General features: G+C 38.9%; 1 protein-coding gene across 1 annotated transcript in view; it reads left to right on the top strand.

Annotated features, from left to right (window-relative positions):
• Window positions 1-12,947, top strand: part of CCDC141 (coiled-coil domain containing 141) — a 294,918-nt gene that overhangs the window by 46,357 nt on the left and 235,614 nt on the right. The window contains exons 4-6 of the mRNA XM_036743398.1: window positions 923-1,114; window positions 8,098-8,206; window positions 12,085-12,338. Coding sequence (XP_036599293.1) covers window positions 923-1,114; window positions 8,098-8,206; window positions 12,085-12,338 — 555 coding nt within the window. The remainder of the gene's footprint in view (window positions 1-922; window positions 1,115-8,097; window positions 8,207-12,084; window positions 12,339-12,947) is intronic.

Genomic DNA, 12,947 nt, shown 5'->3' with positions numbered 1-12,947 from the left:
GGGGTTAGGAATTCAACAAATCTACTAATAACAATTGCATTTATATAGTGCTTTAAAGTTGCAAAGCAATTTATAAATATTATCTCATCTGGTTGTCATGATGATCCTGAAAGGTAGGTGATATTGTTTCCCCATTTGACAGACAAAGAAACTAAGGCACACAAAGTTAAGTCACTTACCCAGGTAACAAAGTTAGTGAATGTTTTGAGGTTGAATTTGAATTCAGCCTTCCTGACTCCAGGTCCAGTGTTCTATCCACTGCGACACCTAGCCGTCTCTAGCCAATATATTAACCAAGTCTTACAGTATATGTAGTATCACACTCCCATAATCCCCCACCTCTGCAAAGAAGGGAAGGAATTGTGTCACCATCGGGTCATTCTAATTTCACAGTCTTTTTCCATTTGTCTGTTGTAGCTATTTCCATTTATATTGTTTTAGTTATTGTTTTCTTGCTTCTGCTTACTTCATTTTATGTCTGTGTTCCTTTTCATGGCAAGAAAGTCATCCAAAACGTATTTGTTTGAAAAAAAATGTTTAGTCAGTTAACATCAAACTCAGTGGAGATGCTCTTTGGATAATAGACACAGAGACCAAAACCTCTCCACCTTGGTAGGGCCTGTGTGCCATTAGCGTAGGTTGTGAGAGTCCAGGGCCACATCTTGGCCACAGTGATTTTTTGGAGTAGAGGGGTTTGTAGTGGTTCATCTCCAGTAGGTTGACTACCAGGGGATGAAATTATCATCCACAGAAAGTAGAAAGACCATCTTCAAAGAGTTGAGAAGTTGTGACCTGCCTCATTAGAGAGAATACTTAGAATCCACATCAGTAAAATTCTAGAGCTCGGGAAGCAAGTTAGATTTGACCTGAATTCTTGCTTAGCATTACTTTATACTTAATTATTTTTTTTCTCTTGGTTCAGGCTTTGGAAGATCAGGTATGGGACCTATTACAGGAGGCAGACAAGGCAGCTGAGGAGAACAAGGACCAGCATCAAGTCTATGAGGCCATGGCTGAGACTCTGGGAGATGCCTGGGCAGCCTTGGTCACTGTGCTGGAGAGGAGAAGAGAGCTCCTGAAACTGACTTCAGAATTTTTCGAAAATGCCTTAGAGGTTTGTGTTGGGAAATCTCATTTCTGCCTGTTTCACACAAGGGCTTACAAACTAAAATCTTCAAATATTTTTGCTCTCTAATTTTCACAAATGAGAATTTTGTGAAAAGCACCTAGATGAAGCATGTTGTTTTCTTGATAGTTGGAGAATAATATTGTTGAACTCAGACATAGCATTATGTATTAGTAAATGTAGACATTGAGCCTAAAACTGCATAGTAAGGAATTCAATTTCTTTTCTTTGAAGATAGTAGTAGAAAAAAAATTAAATTCCTAGGCTCCATCTTTCCTTGAGTTTCTGAAATGTATAGTGTTGCTGACTTATTCTCTCCTGGAGGGGTGGGAAGATTCCCAAGGAATAATAGAATGTCTCTTCCAAGTAATTTTCATATCTTTTTTTTTAAACATTTTCAAAGTATCATGAGGCAAAACTAGAACTGGTGCCTCCCTCTCCCTCCAAGACAAAAGTGACCTTTCTTTCCTATGGTTCAACTCATAACATTTTGACCCTCTCATTACACTTGGATAGTGTACATACCGTACTGATTATTTGTATATGTGTCTTACCTTTCTCAAAAGATCAAAAGCTCCATTAGATCAGGAAACCTGTCTCATTCATTTTTGTAGCCCCATCGATGCCTAACACCATTACTCAGCTTGTATTTATAAATACCCACCATGGGTCAGGCACTTCGATAGGTACTAGGAATACAAATACAAAAAAATGAAACGATCCCTACTCTTAAGGAGGTTACATTCTAACTGGAGAGATGAGAAAGATACACGTATATATTATTGATGTTGTTCATCCTGGGTGATGTCCTAACTTGTGTGTAAATTGGATTTAAGTGAGGCAGAGTTGAGCAAAGTAGTCAACCTTACTCTCTCTTCCTGAGTTGTTGAAGTCCAGTGGTAAGACAAAAGTCAAGATGATGGCCCAGGATGCAGTGGATGACCTTGGCATCTGTGATGTCTGACCAGGCTCTAAGCACTTCCACAGTGTCTTCAGCCCGCCTTGATGGCCATAGAACAAATCTTCTCACCTGCCCATTCCACTGGGAAAGCCTTCACATGTTTAGGGTAGACACTGCCCCCTGCCTCCCCACCGCCCCCCTGCCCCACCCCCAACTCACCAACAGGTTTCAGACCTGTTAGTTACCCTCAACCTGGTTTAGTCTGTCTGCTGAGATGGTTTAACAGGGTGTGGCTGTTGCACAAGGTACAACTTCTTAGAGCCACAGGTGAGAGTTAGATGAAGGTGGATACCAAAGGTGAATGGGCAGCTTTGAAAAGGTCTCAGCAAGCCCTCACACCAGAGGTGCTAGTTCTCCCTGAATATCCCATATACCCCTTATGTATGCACAGAATAAATGTAAAGATAATCAGTGTAGGGTAGTCAGGGAGGGAAAAATCACTAGCCCTAACCGGGTTAAGGAAAGAGTTCATGTAAAAAGTGGTGCTTGAGCTTCATTTTGATGGAAGAGATTCTTTGAGGTAGAGATGAAGAGGGAATTCATTCTAGGCATGGAAAATGGTCATTACAAAGATATGTAAATAGGAGGAGACGGAGTGCCATGTGTAGAGATTAGAGAGAAGGCCACTTTGACTGAATCACAGAGTGAAGTAATGTTAGTAACACATAATGAAGCTGAAAAGATAAGTTAGGCTGGCCCCCAGTAGGAGCCAGCTCCCTGTATGCAGTGGACAATGCAGTGTCTTGGTTGTATCAGTCTGATTAGTACTCACCATTTCCTTCACTATTTTGAAATAAAGAATTGCCATCTGATTGATTGGAAAAAAAAAGAAAAGGTAAGTTAGGGCCAGGTTGTCAAGGGCTTTAAAAGGAAACTGATTTATATTTGATCCTAGGAGCAATAGAGATTCACTTGAGTCCTTCAAAATAAATAATATACATATATAAAATTGCCTACTTATATCAAGTTGGTATTCAATAAATACTGAAACGAAATGTAAAAATAACATTTTACATAGAGTATTTTCCTAAGGATTGTAGCTAGAAGTTTCATTCTTAGTCTTAATTAAAATAAAAGAGAATATACCTAACAGCCTTTCCTCCATTTCCCTCTCTCCTTGCCTTGTTTCTTTTTAATTCCCATGACTCTTTGAGCTTCCCAATTCAAAATGTGAGACTCTTAAAGAGCATTATAAATGGGAAATGTCATATTTTAGAGAAGACAGTTATTGGGAATTTCATTTTTAACTTTCCTGTCAAGTTAGCAGCACATTTATTTTGATGTGAGATTGCTGTTTCATTATGATAAAGTACCAGCTTCAAAGAATATGACATCCTCAAATTCAAAAATCAGGACACAAATCCCAAATATTGAAGCTCAGAGGATTAGTTATGGGAAATAAAGACTTGGAGGAGGCACGCTCATGTGTCATGAGCTTGTTTAACAGCAAGAGGGGACAGCAGAAACTTTAGACTGTTTCAAAATTTGTTTTTGATGATTTGAGCACAGGTCGAAAAAACTACTTACTTTGTGGTCTTTGTTCCTCCTAGATGAAACACATGTACATATGTACCTGGTTATAGGCTTGCCCGATTAACTTCATCTTAGCAAATAGGTCCATGCATATATAATATATGGCATATTTATTGTATATTATTAATACGTATAATATATATGCTGCATTGAATTACTCACCTATGTTAAAAATTTCTCTTAATTCTCATTTTCCCTCTCTCTCTCTCTCTCTCTCTCTCTCTCTCTCTCTCTCTCTCTCTCACACACACACACACACACACACACACTTGCTTTTAAGAGTATATACTCTAATCACTAACACGAACAGGTTTATCTTAGTAAATCCATGAGAAACTTACAAATGAACAACTTTTGGCAATTCTAAGTTTTCCTTATCATATAGAAATGTTTCATGGATTCCTCTGTCCCAAAACATCTATCAGCTGGTGAATTTGGTTATGAGCCTCACTTTATAAATTAGATATTTGTAAAATGATTGGCACAGTGCCTGGCACACAGTAGGCCTTTAATGAATTCTAGTTCCCTTCCCCTCTCCATAGTAAGTAGGCAGGTCTTTGGAAGTTATACATAGAGTCTGTATTTAAGACCTTATAGTTATTGTGGAAATGGTTTTTCCCCCTTCTTAATGGATAAGGGAGGACATGCAGGGAGGGAGAGAATTTGAAACTAAAAATAAAATGAAATAAAAATGAAATAAAAAAACCTTATAAGTTTGTTGGAACCTCCCAGAGTTTATGCTCCACTGGCATGGCTCTTGAGAATCTTAGGTCACTTCTATGCCTGTTCATTTCAGTGCAGTTCAGGGCACAATAAGCTAGGCACTAGGGAAGGCAAAAAACCAACCAAACAAACAAACAAAAACCCCTCCAAAACCAAACAACAACAACAAAATCAAAATGGTGTCTACCCTCAAAGTGCTCAAATTCTACTGGGAGGAAAATGTCTGTCTTTAGATAAATAAGTACAAAACAATCAATTTACTCATTTGAATGAGTAGGATCCTTACATTGGAGGCAGTACTTGAGTTGAGTCTTGAAGGAACCCAGAGATTACAAGAGATGAAGGAAGTGTCTTTCTGCAATAGGAGACAATCTATGCAAACAAGCATTTATTAAATGCTACCTGTTTGACATGCAAGATGCTAGTGTTGGGGACACAAGAACAAAGAATGAAAGGATCCCTACTCGCAAAGGGCTACTTTCCAATGGGGAAGACAAGTATATACATGCGCATAGAGATAGGAACCTGTCTATGATTTCATTGATAAAAAAAATTCTCTATGATGAAATTTCTTATTCCAATGAAGGTCAGAGACGTCTCATAGTACTGGAGAGTTTCTTAGAGCAAAGAGAGGACATGTGATCTGTATCACAGGGCAGAGACCATTTTGATTTTGTTATTGTTGTTTGGTTTTGGAGGGTTTTTTGTTTGTTTGTTTAGTTTTTCACATTCCCCAATGCCTAGCTTATTGTGCCTTGAATTGCACTGGAATGGACAGGCATAGAAGTGACCCAAGATTCTCAAGAGCCATGCCAGTGAAGCACAATCTCTGGCAGGATCTGGGAGAAGAGCTTTCTGGTTCCAAGACTAGCTTACTATCTATTATGCCTTGACTGCTTCACATTGTATGTTAGTATATACACAGTAAAATATAAAGACGACAAATAATTTTTAAAAATACAAGTTAGAGAGAACAGACTCTCTAACTGGGGGTAAAGAGTAGATCAGGAAAGGCTTCATGTAGAAGGTGGTTCCCGAGAGGCATCTTGAAGGAAGAAGAGGTATTCCATGAGCTGCAAGAGAAGGAGGAGGAGAACAACAGATTCCAGTCATGAGGATCAGCCAGCACAAAAGCGTGGGGATAGGAAATAGAAATATATGAAGAACAGAAAGAAAACTAGTTTACTTGGTTCTCAGAATATTGGAGAAATAATGTACACTGAGCTGAAAAGGTAGGTTGGAGGCAGTTTGTGAAAGACTGTAAAAGCTAAATCAGGTAGTTTATATTTTTATCCTAGAGGCAATAGGAAGCTACTGAATTTTTTTTGAGCAGGAGAGATGCATGGCTAGATCTGACCTTGAGAAAAATGACTTTGGCAGCAGCATGGAGAAAAGATTGGAGTGAAGAGAGATTCCAGGCAGGGAAACTAATTAGGGGGCTGTTGTAATAATTTCTGTGAGAAGAGCCTGAACTAAGGGCTGGCTATGTGAAGAGAGAGAAGGGCTCAAATGTGAGAGATGTGGACATAGATACAGAAAGATTGGGCAACTGATAGGATATGTGGAATGAGAGAGGTTGAGGAATCCTGCATGACAGGGAGGTTAAGGGCCTGGGAGACAGGAAGAATAGCAGTGCCTTTGGCAGACCTGGGGAAGTTTTGAAGAGGGATGGGTTTGGGAGGAAGGGTAAAATAATAACTTAGGTTTTGGGCATGTCAAAGAGAAGCAAAGGGGGAAGGGAACAAAGGTAATTAAGTACCTACTATGTGCCATGCTTTATGCCAAGTGCTTTACAAATATTTCATTTGATCCTCACAACCTTGTGAAGAAGCTGTGATTATTATGCTCATTTTACCGTTGAGGAAGCTGAGGCAGAGAAGAAGTTTTTTTTTTAAGTGACTTGCCCAGAGTCACATAGGTAATAAGTATCTGAGACTGGATTTGAACTCAGTTCTTTCTGATTCCAGGCCCAATCTTTAATCTACCATGCCACATAGCTTTTGAATTTGCCATATGTCTAGGGCATCCATTTTGAAATACTCATTAGTTGGTTGGTGGTGTGAGACTGAAGCTCAAGAGAGAAAGTGGGGCTAGATATGTAGATCTGTGAGTTATCTGCATAGAGATTATAATTAAAATCATGGGAGTTGATGATGTCACTAATAGAGAGTATAAAGAGAGGAGAGAGATGCCCTGGCTTGGGGTATACCCACAGTTTGGGGGCAAGATTTTTTTCCAATATATTTTTTGTCAAATATTTCCTAATTACATGTAAAAATTTTTTAAAAAATATTTATTTCTTTATTTAGATTTAGTTTTCAACATTCACTTTTATAAGATTTTGAGTTTTAAATTTTCTCCCCCTCCTTCCCCCCCCTCCCCAAGTCGGCAAGCAATCTGATATAGACTATACATGTACAATCATATTAAACATATTTATACATTAGTCATGTTGTGAAGAAGAATTATAACCAAAGGGAAATGCTGCCAGTGGCTGTGGTGCCAAAATGGCCAGAGAATGCCTCGGAGAGTGAAAAGAAAAACATGGGCCAGGGGGAAGAGTAAAGAACAGTTCTGTTTATTTAACTGAGGGACAGGGTTTACATACCTTTTAGGCAAGCAGAATCAACAAATCCACATGCAAGGCATTTGCATAATGCATGACTTCCTCTTACTTTTGTTCTCCTTTTGCCGTAAACAATATTGTGTTAATAGCCCACAGGTGGTATTTAGGGAGTACATGTGTGTGCCAAGGAGGCTTGAAGAGCCTTCATCCTGAGCAGCACGTGTATGCCGAGGGAGGGATAGAGAGCCCATGTGCCGAGTTATCAGCCCAAAGGCAAGAACAGGTCTCTGGCCTGTATCTTATCCCAGAATGGACTTTCTCAGAGCTGGCCCTCTACAGGGAAAAACCATGAGAAAGAAAAACCAAAGGAAAAAAGAGAGAGAGAATAGTATGCCCTGATCTGCATTCAGACTCCACAGTTCTTTCTCTGGATGTGGATAGCATTTTCCATCTTGAGTCTTGAAATTGTTTTGGATTATTGTCTTGATCAGAGTAGCTAAGTCTTTCACAGTCGATCATGCTATACTGCTGTTACTGTATACATTATTCTCCTGGTTCTGCTCATTTCACTTTGCCTGAGTTTGTAGACATCTTCCAAGGTTTTTCTGAAACCTCCCTGCTTGTCATTTCTTATAGCACAATACTATTCCATTATATTCATATACTGCAACTTGTTCAGCCATTCCTCGATTGAGGGGCCTCCCTCCTATTTCTTTGCTACCACAAAAAGAGCTGCTATAGATATTTTTGTACAAATATGTCCTTTTCCATTTTCTAGAATGATATTTTCTTAGCAAGCAAAGGAGAAACAACAGTAATGATAATGAAAGTAATTTTCTAAAGATGGTGGCATCAATACCTGCGGAAATTAGGAAGGACTCCATGTAGGAAGTAGCACTTGAATTGCTCAAAGGAATCAAGGGTTTATGAGAGCTGGAGAGAATGTCTTTCAGGAATCAGGCACAATCTATGCAGAGGTTTGGAATGGTGGAATTCCCATGTATATGGAAGATGGAATCCCACATATAAAAAGAAAAAGAAACCCAGCAAGAAGGCCAGTGTGTGGTGGGACATGGAATGCATGGGGAGGGATAACATCACAATGAAATAAGACTTCAGTGAAGGTACAAATAGCCAAATGTTGTTTTTCTTTCAAATTTCCTTTTTTTGTATGTACTTCTCTTGTAGTTTGCTATTAAAATAGACCAAGCTGAAGACTTCCTGCAAAACACCCAGGAGTTTGAGAATACTGAATCCTTAAAATCGCTTCTTCAACTCCATGAACACCATTCTAAAGGCAAGAGACACATTTACTACTACTGAGCTGCTCATCATGTGCTTTTAGAGATCTTAAAAGAGTAAACGTGGGAATGCAGATTTATGGCACTTTCTTCTTCTACATATCATGATTAATGTATAGTTCTGACCATAACAGTGGAACTAAGGCTTCCACAAGAGACTGCAATCATCTTCAGTGAATGATTATTATAAGGTTCAATTGAGCATAACCTGTTTTACATAAGATCTCTGGAGGAGGAATAAGCCCTGTTTCATTTAGAAGCTAATGTAGCTTTCTATTAAAAAAGAAAGTAAAGGCATGTGTGTTTCACTTCCCATCCCCCTCCACACTCAGACATGAAAATCCAGAAAAATATGGCACAGGCTAAATGACATAAATAACGGAAATTGGTATAATGAATAGATAACTGGGCTTGGAATCAGGAGGACATATCTTCATGAGTTCAAATCTGGCCTCAGATACTTACTAGCTGTGTGACCCTGGGCAAGTCACTTAATTCTGTTTGCCTCTGTTTCCCCATCTGTAAAATGAGTCAGAGAAGAAAAAGGCCAACCACTCCAGTGTATTTGCTAAGAAAACCCCAAAAATGGAGTCATGAAGAATTGGAACATGACTGAAATGACTGATCAACAACAGCGGAAATATATGGATAGGTAGGCTCCTGCAGGCTAGGCCTTCTCCTTCAGGTTGGGGTAGTCAGCCTGCTTATCTAGACACTTTGTTCTATGAAGAGATGATAGGTAAGGACAAAAAGTTACTCATCCACCCCAGCCCCCTAGCTGTTCTATGACAGCTCTGTTTCTCCTGAGCTCAAACTGGAAATTTTGTCATTTGGGGTAAGGGCAAAAACAGCTTAAGGCTGCTGGTGTAAAAAGTGAGGTAAGGGTGAGACCATGTATTCAGAAATGTAATGTAAAAACAAAAGGCATCAATACAACTTACCTAATAAAATGAAAAATAGTAATTAACTCTTATGACCTTCCGAATACTATGAATTACATTTACAAATCTATGTATTTTGGAGCTTTTTTTTTTTTTTTTACTATACTAAACAACAAGTCTGTCACTGTTGGATACTGGAAAACCATAATTAAACTAATTAAGAAAGGCCACCATTTAGTTGAGGTGTAATACTATACATTTAATAATAACATTTTTACGTAATTATATTTTGCAGTGGCGGAAGCCACAGAGAAGCTAACCTGGGGTATGGCTATAGCCCTGGCTTCGTATTTTAACTAATTTTTCTTTTCTTTAGAGACTAAATTTAGTGGTTTTAATCCTGCAAGGGGATTACAAACACTGCCAGTGTCTTGCAAATTTTGGTACCCTAGGGCAAAGCCCTGACTTCACTCCTCTACTTATGGCTCTGAGTGAGACGGAGAGGTTGTCAGTCAGCATCCTCTCCTTTCATTTCAATCCCAATCACATCAGAATATTCTGAAAAGATGTTTTTAAGAACTCCAAATGGTGCTATCAATGATTATTTACCATTGACTAATGATCATGTAATTAAGAAGTTTCAAAGAGCAGAGAAAGTAATTTTTTTCCTGCACAGATTTTGAGAACCCAACATGCCTATGTGTAATTTTGACTGGCTGTTGCTGTACAGGCCTTGTGACTGGCTGGTACTATAAATAGCATGCCAGTGTTCAGGATTAAAGCAGCAAGTCACACATTTCTATCACACTGCAATAATCTAGTTGGGTCCAAGGCAAGGGAACTGAATCACATGAAATTCCACTCAGGAGACTGAAGAGTGAATCGAGCTCAGGTAACAGAGATGGGTTCTGTGGTCTCAATTCAATCTTCATTGGGCTGACATGCTCATCACATAGCAATTTTAACACTGACGACCTGACAGTGATTGATGCTTTTGCTGATAGGAGCTTCATAACGGAGGCCATCAAAGGCAAGTGTTTGTCAGAAGGATAGGAGGACTGGGAAAAAGACAGGCTTTCCCAAAGGGTTTCAGGATGGAAGTAGAAAGGTGGAGGTTAGTCATCGATGTCTCTTTGCTCCCTTCCTTCCTTCCAAGGTATTAGCATTTGAGGCCACAACAAGCTAGTTTGCATGCAGCACCTGGTGTGGGTTGGAGAAAGAGGCAAGCAGCCCCAGCTCTTTAGACTGGCAGCTGAAAAGAAGATCCTTAATTTACATGTCCTGGAAATGGCTCAGAAGAGCCTGTTGAGTTTCTTTGAAGTCCAAATAAATGGATGGAATGTTGGCTAAGGGAAAGTGCCAGGGCTGGTTTTCTGATGACTAAAGGCCATTTAAGTTGTAGGCACAAAACCCTCATGGGGCAGTTGGAACAGACCCAATGAAGCAGATTAAGAAGTAGCAGAGTCTAAGGAAGAAACTCTTGGCCTAAGAGCCACGAGGCCACTTATGGGTCAGTCTTAAGCAGGTATCTTCATGTGCCTCATCTTTCCCACCCATAAAATGGGAATGGTGAGACTACCTTACCTGGATCTGAAGAGAAGTAACTGCCCTGGTATTGATGAAAAACATAACCAGGAATGGAATTCTGAGTTTGACTCTTGTAAGGACTTGAGAAACAAATTACTTAAATCATTTCTTACAACTTTTACTACCAGCAAAAATGCAGTTCTGAGATGTTGAGTAAGTCATGAAGTGCTGCGATGATGCAACTGCAAAATATAATTGTGTAAACATATGTTATTAAACATATAGTATTATACGTCAACTAAATGGTGGCCTTTCTAACTAGTTCAACTATGGTTTCCGATACCCAACAGTGGCAGACCTGTTGTTTAGTATGGTTAAAAAAAACCCTCGAAAATACCCTCAAATATATAAATTTGTAAATATCATTTATAATATTCAGAAGGTCATAGGAGTTAATTATTATTTTTAATTTTATTAGGTAAGTTGTATCAATGCCTTTTGTTTTTATATCACTTATTTCTGAATATATGTCTCACCCTTACCTCAACAATAAACTAACTGTTCATTATAATCAAGAAAAGATCAGCAAAAGCAATGGGTAGAATTTCTAATATTATATATAACATTCTCTTCATTTATTCCCCCTTGCCTCTTGTAGCAGCAAGCACCCTAGCATATCCAGGATGGCCTGCCTGAACAGGTTCTTTAATCTGCTTTTCTAGGAAAGACTGCTCAAAAAGGGGTTAACAATCCTACTTTTAATTACATTTACCCCTTCAGGGGAAAGGTCAGCCCCCTGAATGTCAGAGAAAATACAAGCAGAGAAATTAGCACAAAGACCAACAAGCAGGGCTCTGACAGCCTGAATCAAAGTGATATTGCTATACACTTTACATACACCACTGGATAAAGAGAGCCTTTACATCTGAGCAGCCAGGGGGGCTCTGAACATATGGTTACTCAGAGTCTCAATGAGGGAATCACAAGGTCCTTCTCATAAGTGAACTCCCAAAGCAAAATACCAACTCAGAATATATATACACTTCTCAGAGCCAGAAGGCATCACAACAATTGTGACTCAGTGCCTAATCAACTTAGTACTAAAAGATGTGAAAGCCTTCTTACAAGCAAGCCTCCCCTAAGCAAGCTTCCCTTAATGGGTTCCATGTGAAACCTATTAGTGGGTGGGGAAGATCTTTGTATCCAATTACATTACCCCTCTCTGCTGGAGGAAGAGGAGGAAAGTGTAAATCACAGGAGTTTAAAAGATAAATCACAAATCTCTTCCTCTACTGATTAAAGTAGAAAATTACAATAACTGACTCAAAGAATCACATAATCTTAGAGTTGGAAAGAGCCTTAGTGACCCAGCTTTTCTCTTCCAGAGGTATTTCCAAATACCTAAATATTGTGATGTGTAGGTTGGGTCTTACTGAAATTTGGTTTGCCATCTCTTTGTCTTCCAGAACTCTTAGGACGATCCCTAACTCTCCTAAACAAAAGTCAACAACTGATTGAATTCATAGAAAAATTCAAATATGATGGACCTAATGTGAACCCCGAGTTGATTCAGGGGGCTCATAGCAGTTGCTTGAAGATTGACAACCTTCTTGAATTGCTACAAGACAGGAGAAGGCAGTTGGACAAGTACCTGAAGCAGCAACGCCAGGAACTGGAGCAGGTCTTGCAAATTTGCCAGTGGGACCAAGAGGAAAACCAGGTATTTATCCAAAAGGGATTATTGATGATGAATGGTCTCAGCAGAGAGCCATGGGGACGAATACCTGGGTTAGTTGTGCTCACTAGAGCAGATTTCTCTATGTTTCTTGGTAATTTGTAATAATAATAAAAAATTGAGTTTTGCAGAATGGCCAGCTGTTGAGTGACTCAGAGATATGTCTACCTTTCAAGACATGTGGATGAGGAATACTTATAATATAACAGGCTTTGCAAAGTTTTGAAAATCTATTGTCCATATGTGTAGTGAGCATATGTGGAAAACAAAGCCTGAAAGGTGACCTTCTTTTGCTTTTGTAATTTTTCAGGTAGTCTGGAGTTAAAAACAAACCAACAAACAAAAACCTAATTTTATCAAAATGATTATAGTAATTTTATTTTAATTTAAAACAAGGTTTCTTAACCTTTTTATGTGTCATAGACTCCTTTATGGGTCTGGTGAAGTCTATGGACCCCCTCTCAGAACAATGTTTCTAAATGCATAGGATTATGAAGGAAACCAAAGGTTCATGAAAATGAAGGTGTACTTATTTTTGTTAGCTAAGTTCATGGATACTTTGAAATATATACGTGGACTGCCAAGTGGTGTGTA

This window comes from Trichosurus vulpecula, chromosome 2 (assembly GCF_011100635.1).
Source record: "Trichosurus vulpecula isolate mTriVul1 chromosome 2, mTriVul1.pri, whole genome shotgun sequence".
NCBI lineage: Eukaryota > Metazoa > Chordata > Mammalia > Diprotodontia > Phalangeridae > Trichosurus > Trichosurus vulpecula.
The sequence above is the reverse complement of the archived record's forward strand: the minus strand, read 5'-3'. Positions and strand labels throughout refer to the sequence as shown.